The sequence below is a fragment of the Babylonia areolata genome, chromosome 35, assembly GCF_041734735.1.
Source record: "Babylonia areolata isolate BAREFJ2019XMU chromosome 35, ASM4173473v1, whole genome shotgun sequence".
In the NCBI taxonomy this organism is placed as follows: domain Eukaryota; kingdom Metazoa; phylum Mollusca; class Gastropoda; order Neogastropoda; family Buccinidae; genus Babylonia; species Babylonia areolata.
Genome location: NC_134910.1, coordinates 16160933 through 16173994, shown reverse-complemented (window position 1 = coordinate 16173994; position 13062 = coordinate 16160933). Strand labels below are relative to the sequence as shown.

Below are 13062 nucleotides of genomic sequence, written 5' to 3'. Positions count from 1 at the left end.
GCCTGTATGTTTTGCCTCTACAAAAGGTATGTTTTGCCTGTATGTTTTGCCTCTACAAAAGGTGTGTTTTGCCTCTACAAAAGGCGTGTTTTGCCTCTACAAAAGGTCTGTTTTGCCTCTAGAAAAGGTATGTTTTGCCTCTACAAAGGTATGTTTTGCCTCTACAAAAGGTATGTTTTAAAAGGTATGTTTTGCCTCTACAACAGGTATGTTTTAAAAGGTATATTTTGCCTCTACAAAAGGTATGTTTTGCTTCTACAAAAGGTATGTTTTGCCTCTACAACAGGTATGTTTTAAAAGGTATATTTTGCCTCTACAAAAGGTATGTTTTGCTTCTACAAAAGGTATGTTTTGCCTCTATTAAAGGTATGCTTTGCCTCTACAAAAGGTATGTTTTAAAAGGAATGTTTTGCCTCTACAATAGGTATGTTTTAAAAGGTATGTTTTGCCTCTACAAAAGGTATGTTTTGCCTCTACAAAAGGTGTGTTTTGCTTCTACAAAAGGTATGTTTTGCTTCTACAAAAGGTATGTTTTGCCTCTACAAAAGGTGTGTTTTAACAGGAATGTTTTGCATCTACAAAAGGTATGTTTTGCCTCTACAATAGGTATGTTTTAAAAGGTATGTTTTGCCTCTATAAAAGGTATGCTTTAAAAGGTATGTTTTGCCTCTACAAAAGGTATGTTTTGCCTCTACAAAAGGTATGTTTCAAAAGGTATATTTTGCCTCTACAAAAGGTATGTTTTGCCTCTATTAAAGGTATGTTTTGCCTCTACAAAAGGTATGTTTGCCTCTACAAAGGTATGTTTTGCCTCTACAAAAGCTATGTTTTAAAAGGTATGTTTTGCCTCTACAAAAGGTATGTTTTGGCCTCTACAAAAGGTATGTTTTGCCTCTACAAAATGTATGTTTTGCCTCTACAAAAGGTATGTTTGCCTCTACAAAAGGTATGTTTTGCCTCTACAAAAGGTATGTTTTAATAAAAGGTATGTTTTGTCTCTACAAAAGGTGTGTTTTGGCCTCTACAAAATGTGTGTTCTGCCTCTACAAAAGGTATGTTTTGCCTCTACAAAAGGTATGTTTTAAAAGTATGTTTTGCCTCTACAAAAGGTATGTTTTGCCTCTACAAAATGTATGTTTTGCCTCTACAAAAGGTATGTTTTAAAATGTATGTTTTGCCTCTACAAAATGTATGTTTTGCCTCTACAAAAGGTATGTTTTAAAATGTATGTTTTGCCTCTACAAAAGGTATGTTTTGCCTCTACAAATGTTTTGCCTCTACTAAAGGTATGTTTTGCCTCTACAAAAGGTGTGTTTTGCCTCTACAAAAGGTATGTTTTGCCTCTATTAAAGGTATGTTTTGCTTCTACAAAAGGTAATTTTTAAAAGGAATGTTTTGCCTCTACAACAGGTATGTTTTAAAAGGTATGTTTTGCCTCTACAAAAGGTATGTTTTGCCTCTATTAAAGGTATGTTTTGCCTCTACAAAAGGTAATTTTTAAAAGGAATGTTTTGCCTCTACAACAGGTATGTTTTAAAAGGTATGTTTTGCCTCAACAAAAGGTATGTTTTGCCTCTATAAAAGGTATGCTTTAAAAGGTATGTTTTGCCTCTACAAAAGGTATGTTTTGCCTCTATAAAATGTATACCTTGTGGGTTGGAACAGACCGGTAACTGAACAAAATGGGTCTTTTCCCACCCACAAAACATGTCACCATGCAGACCTTGTTTGACTGGTTGTGGTTATGGTTGTTGTCATTGTTGATGATGATGATGATGATGATGATGATGATGATGATGATGATGATGTTGTTGTTCTTGTTAAGAGAAAATAATTTCAAATCATGCCATGTATTGCTCTTGAAGAAGTAGATGATGTGCTTCAAATTCAACTCTTTTTTTTGGTTTGGTCCAAACTCAGTTTATGCAAGTAAAGGAGCACAACTTTTTTTTTCTTTCTTTTTTTTTTCTGTCACCACAATATGCTCTCTTCATGTGTGGTTTTTATTTCCCCTAATTTTACAGTCAACATGTCAGTGTGCTTTCTAAATATGCACATTAGATTCTTCAATTTCAACTCAATTCAAATGCACATATATGTGTAACCGCTATGCCCAGTAAGGATAACTGATTCGGTTCCACAGACACTCTGGTTCACATATATACAAACTGAGGATTAACTGATTCAGTGAACTGACTGATATGGATTCTTACTGACTGATATAGAATAAAACAGAATAGATAAGAATATGTCTTTATCACAAAGTGTACTGGGGTCACAAGGGATATTGGGTGGGGGATAGTACATAACAAGATACGAACATAAATTGAAAATCATACACAAACACAGATACAGTAGAAATTAGGATACATACAAGTGCATATCAATATAAAAACTTGTGCATATTCACACATGCATGCACTGCACACACACACACACACACACACACACACACACACACACACACACACACGTTTGAACAGAAGCTGCATATTACATGTGGATGGGGCTGATGACTAGATCTTCAGGTAGATAGTTGTTGATTGCACAATTCTATTTATCATACTGGATTTGTTTGAGAGACAGGGCATTGACTGCTTTGGGGGAAAAGCTACTGGTGAAGCGATTGGTTTTTGTCCTTATACTTCTGTACCGTCGACCAGAGAGGAACATCTCAAAAAATCCCAAAAGCTGGATGTGATTCGTCCTGGCTGATTGATTTTGCTTTTTTGAGTAGCTGCTTATAATATATGTCTTCTAGAGAAGGCAGATCAGCCCCGGTAATCTTGGTGGCAGTTTTTACAATTCTGTTAAGGGCTGCAACTTCTGCCTTGGAAATGTTTCCGTACCAAACAGTAATAGCGAAGGTTAGCGCACTTTCAATGACTGCTCGGCAGAAATCAACCATGATTTCTTTTTTAATTCCAAACTTTTTGAGGCGCCGAAGAAAGTACAGGCGCTGTTGTGCTTTCTTAACAATGTTTTTTCTGTATGACTGACAAGGATTCTTATGCAGCACTGATCTTCTGTCGGTGACCAAACTCAAAGCGCTGAAGTTACAAACATGGTGTCATCAGCACAACAGGCCGCCGGACTGGGCACAGCCAACTGAGAGTTGCCTTTAGGCACACATCTCATTTCCTGTGTCATTCAGTCAGACTTCAGTCACACACACACACACACACGCACACACACACACACACCACACACACACACACACACACACCACACACACACACACACACACACACACACACACAATACAGTGGATTTTACAATGAAATTTTGCCAGAAACAACTTTCTTGTTGCCATGTATACATCACTTTTATTAGTGCATGCTACACCTGGTACCTCATTACATTTTCTCATCTGAATAATAAGCATCCAGTTCTAATGGAGGGGGAGAAAATTCTTGCAAGTGTAAGATTTGATCTCATTCTCTCAGATCTTCGCTTCCTAAGTGGACATGTTACCACCAGGCCACAATTCCACCAGCCAGTGACAAAATCTGCAGAGATGGTTGAAAAACGAATAACGGATGACGAAGAGGAAAGACGTGAGTCACTGAAACATTCTGGAGTCACACAGCATGTGAGGAAATATTTCTATGTTTCTCAGCCCCCCTCCGCACAACAGGATGAGACTGCTCAATTTCCCCTCAGTTCTCACTCGCATACTGGGTTCACAAAAATTAAGGACCACTTGTGAACTTGCAAAGCTTTCTTCTTGGGGACATGGTAAAATGGTGCTGAATTTTCAACAAACAGAAGTGTTTGCAGCCAATGTATTGAACGCCTTTCATTTATAAGGTGGAGTGATGGCCTAGAGGTACCGTGTCTGCCTAGGAAGCGAGAGAATTTGAGCACGCTGGTTCGAATCACGGCTCAGCCACCGATATTTTCTCCCACTCCACTAGACCTTGAGTTGCCATGGGTTCTTTTACGTGCACTAAGTGCATGATGCACACAAGACCTCGGTTTATCATCTCATTCGAATGACTAGCATCCAGACCACCACTCAAGGTCTAATGGAGGGGGAGAAAATACTGGCAATTGTGCAGGGATTCAAACCCGTGCGCTGAGATTCTCTCGCTTCCTAGGCGGACGCATTACCTGTAGGCCATCACTCCACAAGTTAATCATCTTTAGATCTCATGGAAACATACATGCCTCTATGAAGTGATCATGAACTTCTCGTAAATGTCAGGTCAGTTTTCTTGAAAATAAAAATGTTTCCTTTCATGGTATGTTTTCATATATTCACTCCTTATGATCTGAACTGGCTGGAAGACAGGCACAATGACCAAGTGGGGGTGGTTAAAGCGCTGGACTTTCAATCTGAGAGTCCCGGGTTTGAATCTTGGTAACGGCACCTGGTGCGTAAAGGGTGGAGATTTTTCCTGTCTCCCAGGTCAACACATGCAGACCTGCATTGTGTGTACATATGCAAGCAGAAAATCAAATACGCACATTAAAGATCTTGTAATCCATGTCAGCGTTCGGAGGAATTATGGAAACAAGAACATACCCAGCAAGCACACCCCCGAAAACAGAGTATGGCTGCCTACATGGCAGGGTAAAAACGGTCATACATGTAAAAGCCCACTCATGTATATATACATATACAAGTGAATGTGTGAGGTGCAGCCCACAAATGAAGAACTAGCTGGGAAAAGAAAATCTGAAGAAACTGTAGCTGACAGTCCGTGAGAATTTATGAAGATTCCAATCAGTTTCCTTTCTTTACAATGCATGCTAATGTTCGCTTTTGTCTTTTCCCATTTTAGCAGCTAAGCAACATTAAGTTTATACCTTAAGCGAGTTATTGATTATTCATCTCATTTTTTGGCCTCAATCAGGCCTTTTACTATATTTAGCCAAGTTAGTGACACTGTAACTCAGGCCTCCTATTTTCTTGCCTTTTTTCTTTAAATGCTAATTCTAGCCAAGTCAGAAATCTTTTTTCAATTATTTTTTTACATTGCAGTCATTTTGATGGTATCGTGCTGTTTATAGTATGTGTTATGTCTAATTATAATGAAATTACAAAAAGAAAAAAAGAAAATAGAACTAACATCTAGTAACTCAACATCTCAAGCAAGCTGCTTTCTACAATTTAGCCACTCGAACCTAGTCAGCAAGATCACAACTGATGCCATCTATTTAATAATTCATTCTCATTTTGTGTCATTTGTTCTTACATTAGGTGAATCAGGAACATGACAACTCATACAAGCTATTTACCTTTCAATTTTCCGTTCTGTTGTTTCAGTGTAATTGGTGAAATAACTTGTGCCTGCTATTTTCCTTTTTGATTTTGCAGTTCAATCAAAAGTCAGTACACATACCAAAGTGACTCATGCCAGCTATATTTCTTCATTCTGTGTCAATTTTAGATGAGCTAGGAACATCATTTATCCCATCTATTTTCCATCCTGTTTTCCAGTTTTATCTAAGTTAGCACCATCATAACTCAAACCATGTATTTTCCATCTCATTTTCTAACTTTAGCTGAGTTAGTGACCATGCCACTCATACCATCTATTTTCCATTTTTAGCTGAGTTAGTAGCATTGTGACTCAACTGCCATACATTTTCATGTCATTTTCCAACTTAAGCTCAGTTAGTAACAACTAATATTACAACTCATGCCATTTACTTTCCATCTCATTTTCATTTTTTTCCCCTCAGTAACAGTAACATTTAAACTCATGAAAGCTATTTCCATCTGATTTTCAATTTATAGCTGAGTTAGTAATATTCTAACTCATGCCATCTACTTTCTATCTTGATTTCCTTTTTTTCTGAGTTAGTAATATTCTAACTCATGCCATCTACTTTCTATCTTGATTTCCTTTTTTTCTGAGTTAGTAATATCATTATTCATGCCAATATCATAACTCATGCCAGCTATTTTTCATCTCATTTTCCAATTTTAGCTAAGTTAGTAACATTGCAACCCATGTCATTCACTTTCCATTTTTATTTGAGTAACATTGTAAATCATGCAAGCAATTTTCCTTCTCATTTTGCAATTTGTTCTCAGTTAAAACATCCCAACTCTTGCCAGCAATTTCCCTTGGCAGTTTTGCGATTGGCCTTGCACCAGTTTAGCCCATGTTAGTACACAAGCATATTTTAAACCAATTATGCTCTTTTGCAATCAAATTTAGTGATTCTATCCAAGTTGGCAGCATGCTATGACAAGTGTCAGCAGTCACAGCAAACCAAAAAATAATGAGTGCCACTCCCGATACAAGAGGAAAATGCCATACCCTTCACTTGCAGCAGACACAGTTTTACCCTAGGCCACCACACAGGGACTTAACAACACACCTGTGTCGGTGAACAGGGAGACAGGACACAGAATTAAACGCAAGCCAAGTTCCATCACTTCTTTGTTTACATACTACAGAGTTCAGTTACTTAACTTTACAAGCAACAGCAGCAGCAGCAGAAGTAGTAGCTTGTGTAGCAGCAACAATATGACTGCCATTCTGCCGTTTTATTGTGCTATCATTGAGATGTAATGTTGATGCTTTCTTAGTAATGAATGATAAAATAAATAAATAAATAAATAAATGAATAGATAAATAAATGAAATTACACAAGAATGCATGTCCACATGCACGCACGCACACACACACACACACACACACACACACACACACACACACAGCAAAAAAGAACGAAAGAGAACACTGGTGTGTCACAAAAAGGCGAACAAGAAAACTGATACAACTTAGAAAACAGTGAACACTACAGTCACTTACAACATGAAAACTACAACTTGTACAATAAGCCAAAGAAGAGGATGAGGTGAGAAGAATAAAAGGGTAACGGAGAAGGTGAGAAAAGAAAAAATATGAGACAGGGAAAATGGAGGTGTCACTGAAATCGGATAAATATATACCCTACGTCACATCTCCTAGGTAGATGCCTGACCAATAGCATAACCCAACATGCTTAATCAGGCCTTGAGTGCATGCATACATGTATATATCTTAGTACCTATCAGCGTGGATTTTTTCAACACAATTTTGCCAGAAGTCAACACTTATGTTGCCCTGGGTCCTTTTTTGGTGCGCCAAGTGCATGCTGCACACAGGAACTCTGTTTCTCGTCTCATCCAAATGATTAGATGCTCAGTTTGTTTGGGGGAGAAAAGGCGAGACCCAGATTCAAACCCAGACCCTCAGACACTGTAGTGGCAGACAAGCACCTTAACCTATAAAGAATTCAAACACAAAGGAAAAGGCAGAAGATGAGGAGGAGGAAGATAATGGGGATGAAGGAGGGGAATAAGGAAACAAAGAAGTGGGTGGGTGGAGGACAGGAATAATAATACTACTGATAGCAATCTAACATAGTAACAATGAAACTAATGACAACAATAAATAAGTGTGTGTGAGTGTGTGAGTGTGTGTGTGTGTGTGTGTGTGTGTGTGTGTGTGTCTAATCACCAATTGTAAACAGACATGAAATCAAATAAAAATATCAAATGAAACCAACTGCAAAAACAACCACTGATCAGAAAGGAAACCCACATGCCCTCCCCATGAGAACAACAAAACCCTACAGTACACAACAGTACACAACAAACAACAACATTTTCTATACTTACAGGCATGGTGAAGATGGAGGAGAAGATGGGGAAACTGTTCAGCAGTGATCACTTCTCTCAACAAACCACTGCTGTTCGTTTTACTGATCTCTTCCTGGTCTCTGGCTGTTACTGGACAGACGGGAAAAACAAAATGATACTGTGACACAGTGTGAGGATGGAAAAGGTGAAAGGCAGTGAAAAAAGAGAGAGGGGATGGGGGCGGTGGAGGCAGAGACAGACAGACAGGGGGACAGAGATTCAGACTGACTGGAACAGGACCATCACAATAGCCAAGTGGTTAAAGTGTTCAACTTTCAATCTGAGGGTCGCGGGTTCAAATCTCAGTAACTGCCCCTGGTGGGTCTTTTAGGGTGGAGATTTTTCCGATCTCCCAGGTCAACATATGGGCAGACCTGCTTGTGCCTGAACCCCCTTTGTGTGTATACACAAGCAGGAGATCAAATACACATGTTAAAGATCCTGTAATCCATGTCAGTGTTCAGTGGGTTATGGAAACAAGAATATATCCAGCATCCACACCCCCAAAAACAGAGTATGGCTGCCTACAAGGTGGGGTAAAAACAGTCATACACGTAAAGGCCACTCGTGTACATACGAGTGAATGTGGGAGTTGCAGCCCATGAACGAAGAAGACTGGAAATGACAGACTTGCCTGGAGTTTCCAAACACCACTCAATGTGACTAAAAACCCACAAACCAAACTGTCAAAATCACAATTAAAAAATACAGACATCAAAGCAACATATTTTAAGTGCTAGCCTTCATACTACAGCCTTTCAAAATGATGAAAATGACTTCAAAGTATGCTTACAAATATGTATGATAGTCAGTGGTGTTACTATGACCATCAGAACAGCAGAGGTGGCAACTGCTGGCCTGACTATCTGGGCTAGAATTTGATTTCAGTGGAGAGTGTCTTGCCCAAGTAACATCCCCACTCTCTCAACCAAGAGGGTTTTAGGGCAGTCAGCATTGGAATGATACAGTCAGCAATGGGAATCATTCCCAAAGGCCAACTAGCTCCAGAGGCTGCAGAACTAAGAGCCAGGGCAAATTTGCCTCCTGGTTTGAGAGTCATAGTCCTTCACAAAAGACAAACCTGTAAATGAATTCCCATTGCAACAGAAATCTGATAATACAGCTCTCACTTTGCTACTGGGTTAACTGTTTGTGTCAATCTGTGACAACAATATAAAACCATAGCATTTAAGTATTCTGAAACAGACTGCAAAAGTAAGCCTTCAAGCCAGTCTTTGAAAGCTGATCAATATGGCTACAAAGAAAAAGCTTACGAACATTAAGAGCAAAAATTCATAATTATATGAACAGACTTCAAACTGAAACCTATACACGGTATCTACAACTTACAGATATATATGTCTTCAAAGTATGCCTACAAACCTGACACTATAACAAGGAAAATGAGTTCAATTCAAACAAAGTAATCAGACACAAGCCTTAAAAAAAAAAAAATGTGATGAAACTGAATGACTTTTATTTTAAGCTTACAAACTTCTCTATGCCTGACCAGCGTGTCAGGTTTTATGTGCAGACCAGGCATATGCCTTTATTATTTTCATTTTGATTAATTAATTAATCTATTCTTTACACAGATATATGTAGTAGAATTTCAATCAGTCAGCACACTTTGGCACCTCCTTGAAACTGAAGCTTACCTGAGCCTTTTCTTTAAAAATGTGATGAAACTGTTCAATTTGAAAGTCAAATTACAAACCCAAGTCTTTCAAAATTAAAAAAGACACCTAAAATTAACTCACAAGCCTACAAATCAGAGCCTTTAAACACACACACATACAAATAAAAATTATACATCATACATATATGCACATATTGTGCTGACCATGTACTGACGGGAACACCAACATGGGTTTCACCACAAAAACAGTACAACTTGCCCCTCCCCTTCATATGTAAATTACATATATAACATATGTATAATACATACAATGATACATACATATATATATATATATATACACACATATATATATATATAGAGAGAGAGAGAGAGAGAGAGAGAGAGAATAGATATATATGTATATATGTTTATTTATAAACAAAGAAGCCACCACCCATTTTGAACCCCACCACGCACGCACGCACACACACACACACACACACACACACATACACACATGTATAAGCACATGACCAAAATGGGCATTTTTAGAGATTTTCAATACTACCACCCCACCCCAAAGTTCAGTTTTAAAGATTACCTTTATCTTTCCTGGACAAGACAAAAGCACAGACAAATATTTTGGTTGCTTCAATAAACAGGTACTGGAGATTGGGACCAATTCTTTCCCATTCAAGATAAGCTGATTTGCAACTGTTAGAAATGTGCTTCTGAAAGAATTAAAGGACAGACTGTGGTCAATAACTGACACCAAAGTCCCATAATTATATGGCAATTAAGAGAACAAACCGGAGCCTTTTGAAACAATAATGAAAGTGACTCCTAACCTACCAACCAGAGCCTGTACATGTGTTCATGTACAGCAGTTTGTCAAGGGTGGGGTCCAGTGGAGGTGGTGGGGGGAGGAAGTAGGTGGGGCGACACCCAAGGACTCTAAACTTGACACTCCAGATAAGGCTGGCTACTATCAGGGCCTGAGTCAACAAGGGGCTGGCCAGAAGGAAGGGGTGGGGAGCAGGGTGCGAGGGGAGGTAAGGGCTGGGGGGGCAGAGCAACTGGTCTCTGCAGAGTCAGGAATGGGGAAGAATGGTTGACACTGCCCCTCCAGTCCAAACCTACCACTGCTGGTGTACAGCAAACAGTCCTACTGACACACTGTCACTGGTAGTGGTATGCCAGTGAACGTGCTCACACACATGCTTGCATGCACGCACATACGCACATGCATGCCGTGGTCACTCACCCATGCACACATGCATGTGTACACAATCATGCAGAGACATGCACACATGCATGCGCACACAAGAAACACACCCAGACTTTTCTCTCCCCTCTTCCACCCCCCACTTGCACCCAAGCCCCCCGACCCCCTCCACACACACTGCACATTCAAATTTTATCACATCTCTTAAGAGTTCCTTTCCTTTTGTGTGCATGCATGTGTGTGCATGCATTCATCCATGGATGTGTGTGTGTGTGTGTGTGTGTGTGTGTGTGTGTGTGTGTGTGTGTGTGTGTGTGTGTGTGTGCATTAGTGTGAGCATGTGCACATGTGTATGTGTGCACGAGCATGTGCACATATGTATGTGCGCGCATGCATGTGTGTGTATGGATCTGCGTGCATGTGAGTGCACACACATAAGTATGCATGTGTAAACTTATCATCTGATATGAATACAACTACAAGCACGAGTGTGTGCTTGTCTATCAGTGCATGCGCACACCTCAGTGAAAATGTGTGTTGCACATGTATGTAAACATTCACGCCGGTAATGTATAGATCTCTTTAACAACCAAAGCATCCTTGTATCCGTGAACATAATTTGTCAGGGGATGGCATGGGCAGGGAAAACTTGTCCACACCTGTTAATTCTAGAAAGTATTTATGTTGCTGGCAAGTCTTGTTGTCCCATGCAACATAGTATTATACACTCCACTTCATGACAAGCTACAGTAGTTTCAGAACTGTTAATTAGAGCCTTTAATCAACAGCCTTCAATTATGTTTGAATATTTCCTAATGAGATCAACTGGTCTGTCCTAATAACTGTCTGGACACCGGCATTTAGAACTGCACTATATATATATATATATATATCAAACTGGTGAATGTATAGTTTCAAACAGCTTTAGTTTATAAATTCAAAAATATCAGTTCCACATTCTTATTTGCTTTTTGTGCTTGTGGATAAAAACTCCATACCGTACTAACTTGTTTTGATAGCTCTAGAAGTTGGCTTTAAAATGGGTTATTTTCTACCAGCCATTTATGTATTCATACTGATCATTTGGGACATATGGGACATTCATGCTGGGGTTTGTTCTATTTCCATAATCCACAGATCACATAGCTCCATGCTGGGGTTTGTTGTTTCCATAATCATCAGATCACCAAAATGTGTTGTGTGTGAAGAAAATGCAGTATATATCAATAACTTTTTTTTTCTTCTTCACCTTGTGCATGCACATAAAAAGATTCAATCAGATAATAATAATAATAATAATAATAATAATAAACCAATAGGCACGTCCCCTCAATTCCTGTCCTGGGAGACTGGACAAACCCTACAAGTTACAACACTGGGCTCTGCTTAGATTTGAACCCTAGATACCACACAGCAAGTTCAATGCTGTAACCACTTGGCCACTGGCTATTGTGCCTGTCATACCCCTTGTTCAATGGAGACTTCAACTGCTGCATAACTCTTCTTCAAGCCCCCAGTGGTTACATAAAAACACCCAATGCCCTACAACACCACAGTGAATGTCATGATCAAACAATGATGACAGCAAATCAGAAAACATATTACTTGACACACTGCACTGCACACTCAATTTAAACACCAATTTCACAGTGCAAGTGACTGACAACTGCGTTAAGTGAACCTACTGGGCTCTGGAATGCTGCATGTCTTCTGGTCTGCTGGCAGTCTTGTTTGAGCAATTCACACACACACAGTGTGTGTGTGTGTGTGTGTGTGTGTGTGTGTGTGTGTGTGTGTGTGTGTGTGTGTGTGTGTGTGTGTACATGTGTGTTAATGTGTGTCTGAGGTCTGTGCAGTTCATAAAAAAAACACATATTATGCAAACTTCACTTACAATCCATGTAATTGCTACAGATCTAATATTAACTCTAGAAGAAAAAAAAATTCATCAATCAAAAGTATGTAAACAATCAACAATGTGTATAATTTAATAATTTCATTTTGTGAGCATGTAATTTTTTAATGTTCAATTGTATTGTGCACATTGATTCAATCAATCATCTTTTTTCTTTTCTTTTTTTTATTAGTGTGTGTGCGTGTGTGTGTGTGTGTGTGTGTATGTATGTATGTGTGTGGGTGGGTGTGGGTGGGTGTGTGTGTGTAAATGTATGTATCTTATCTAACTTCATCATTTCATTTTATCTTGTGTGTGTGCATCATTTGCTGTCTATGTGTGTATGTATGCATGTGTATGCAGATGCATATTCTGAGTATGTGTGAGTGAGTACATGTATGTGCTATAAGCACAGTCACATGTGTGCGAGTGCATGTAAACATGCCCGCTGGATATTTATAGATGTATACGCTTGTGTGGACAGATGGATATATATATATATATATATATATATATATATATATATATATATATATATATACACACATGCATGCATAAATCATACAGACTTGTGACAATGATGATGATGATGATGATGATGATGATGATAACATATTGTGTCAATGCATGCAATTTAAGCACTGAATCCCAGGCGTGGCCATACACAGTATATACAC

The 13062-nt window shown here is 38.9% G+C and overlaps 1 protein-coding gene across 8 annotated transcripts in view; it reads right to left on the bottom strand.

The window, feature by feature from the left end:
* Positions 1-13062, bottom strand: part of LOC143277845 (coronin-2B-like) — an 83365-nt gene that overhangs the window by 66562 nt on the left and 3741 nt on the right. For 7 of the 8 annotated variants that reach the window (XM_076582761.1, XM_076582764.1, XM_076582765.1 and 4 more), the window contains exon 2: positions 7625-7735. In XM_076582761.1, coding sequence (XP_076438876.1) covers positions 7625-7630 — 6 coding nt within the window. In that variant the 5' untranslated portion in view covers positions 7631-7735. Of the gene's footprint in view, positions 1-6275; positions 6337-7624; positions 7736-13062 lie in introns of all 8 variants that reach the window. The other variant, XM_076582762.1, reaches the window with a different exon arrangement.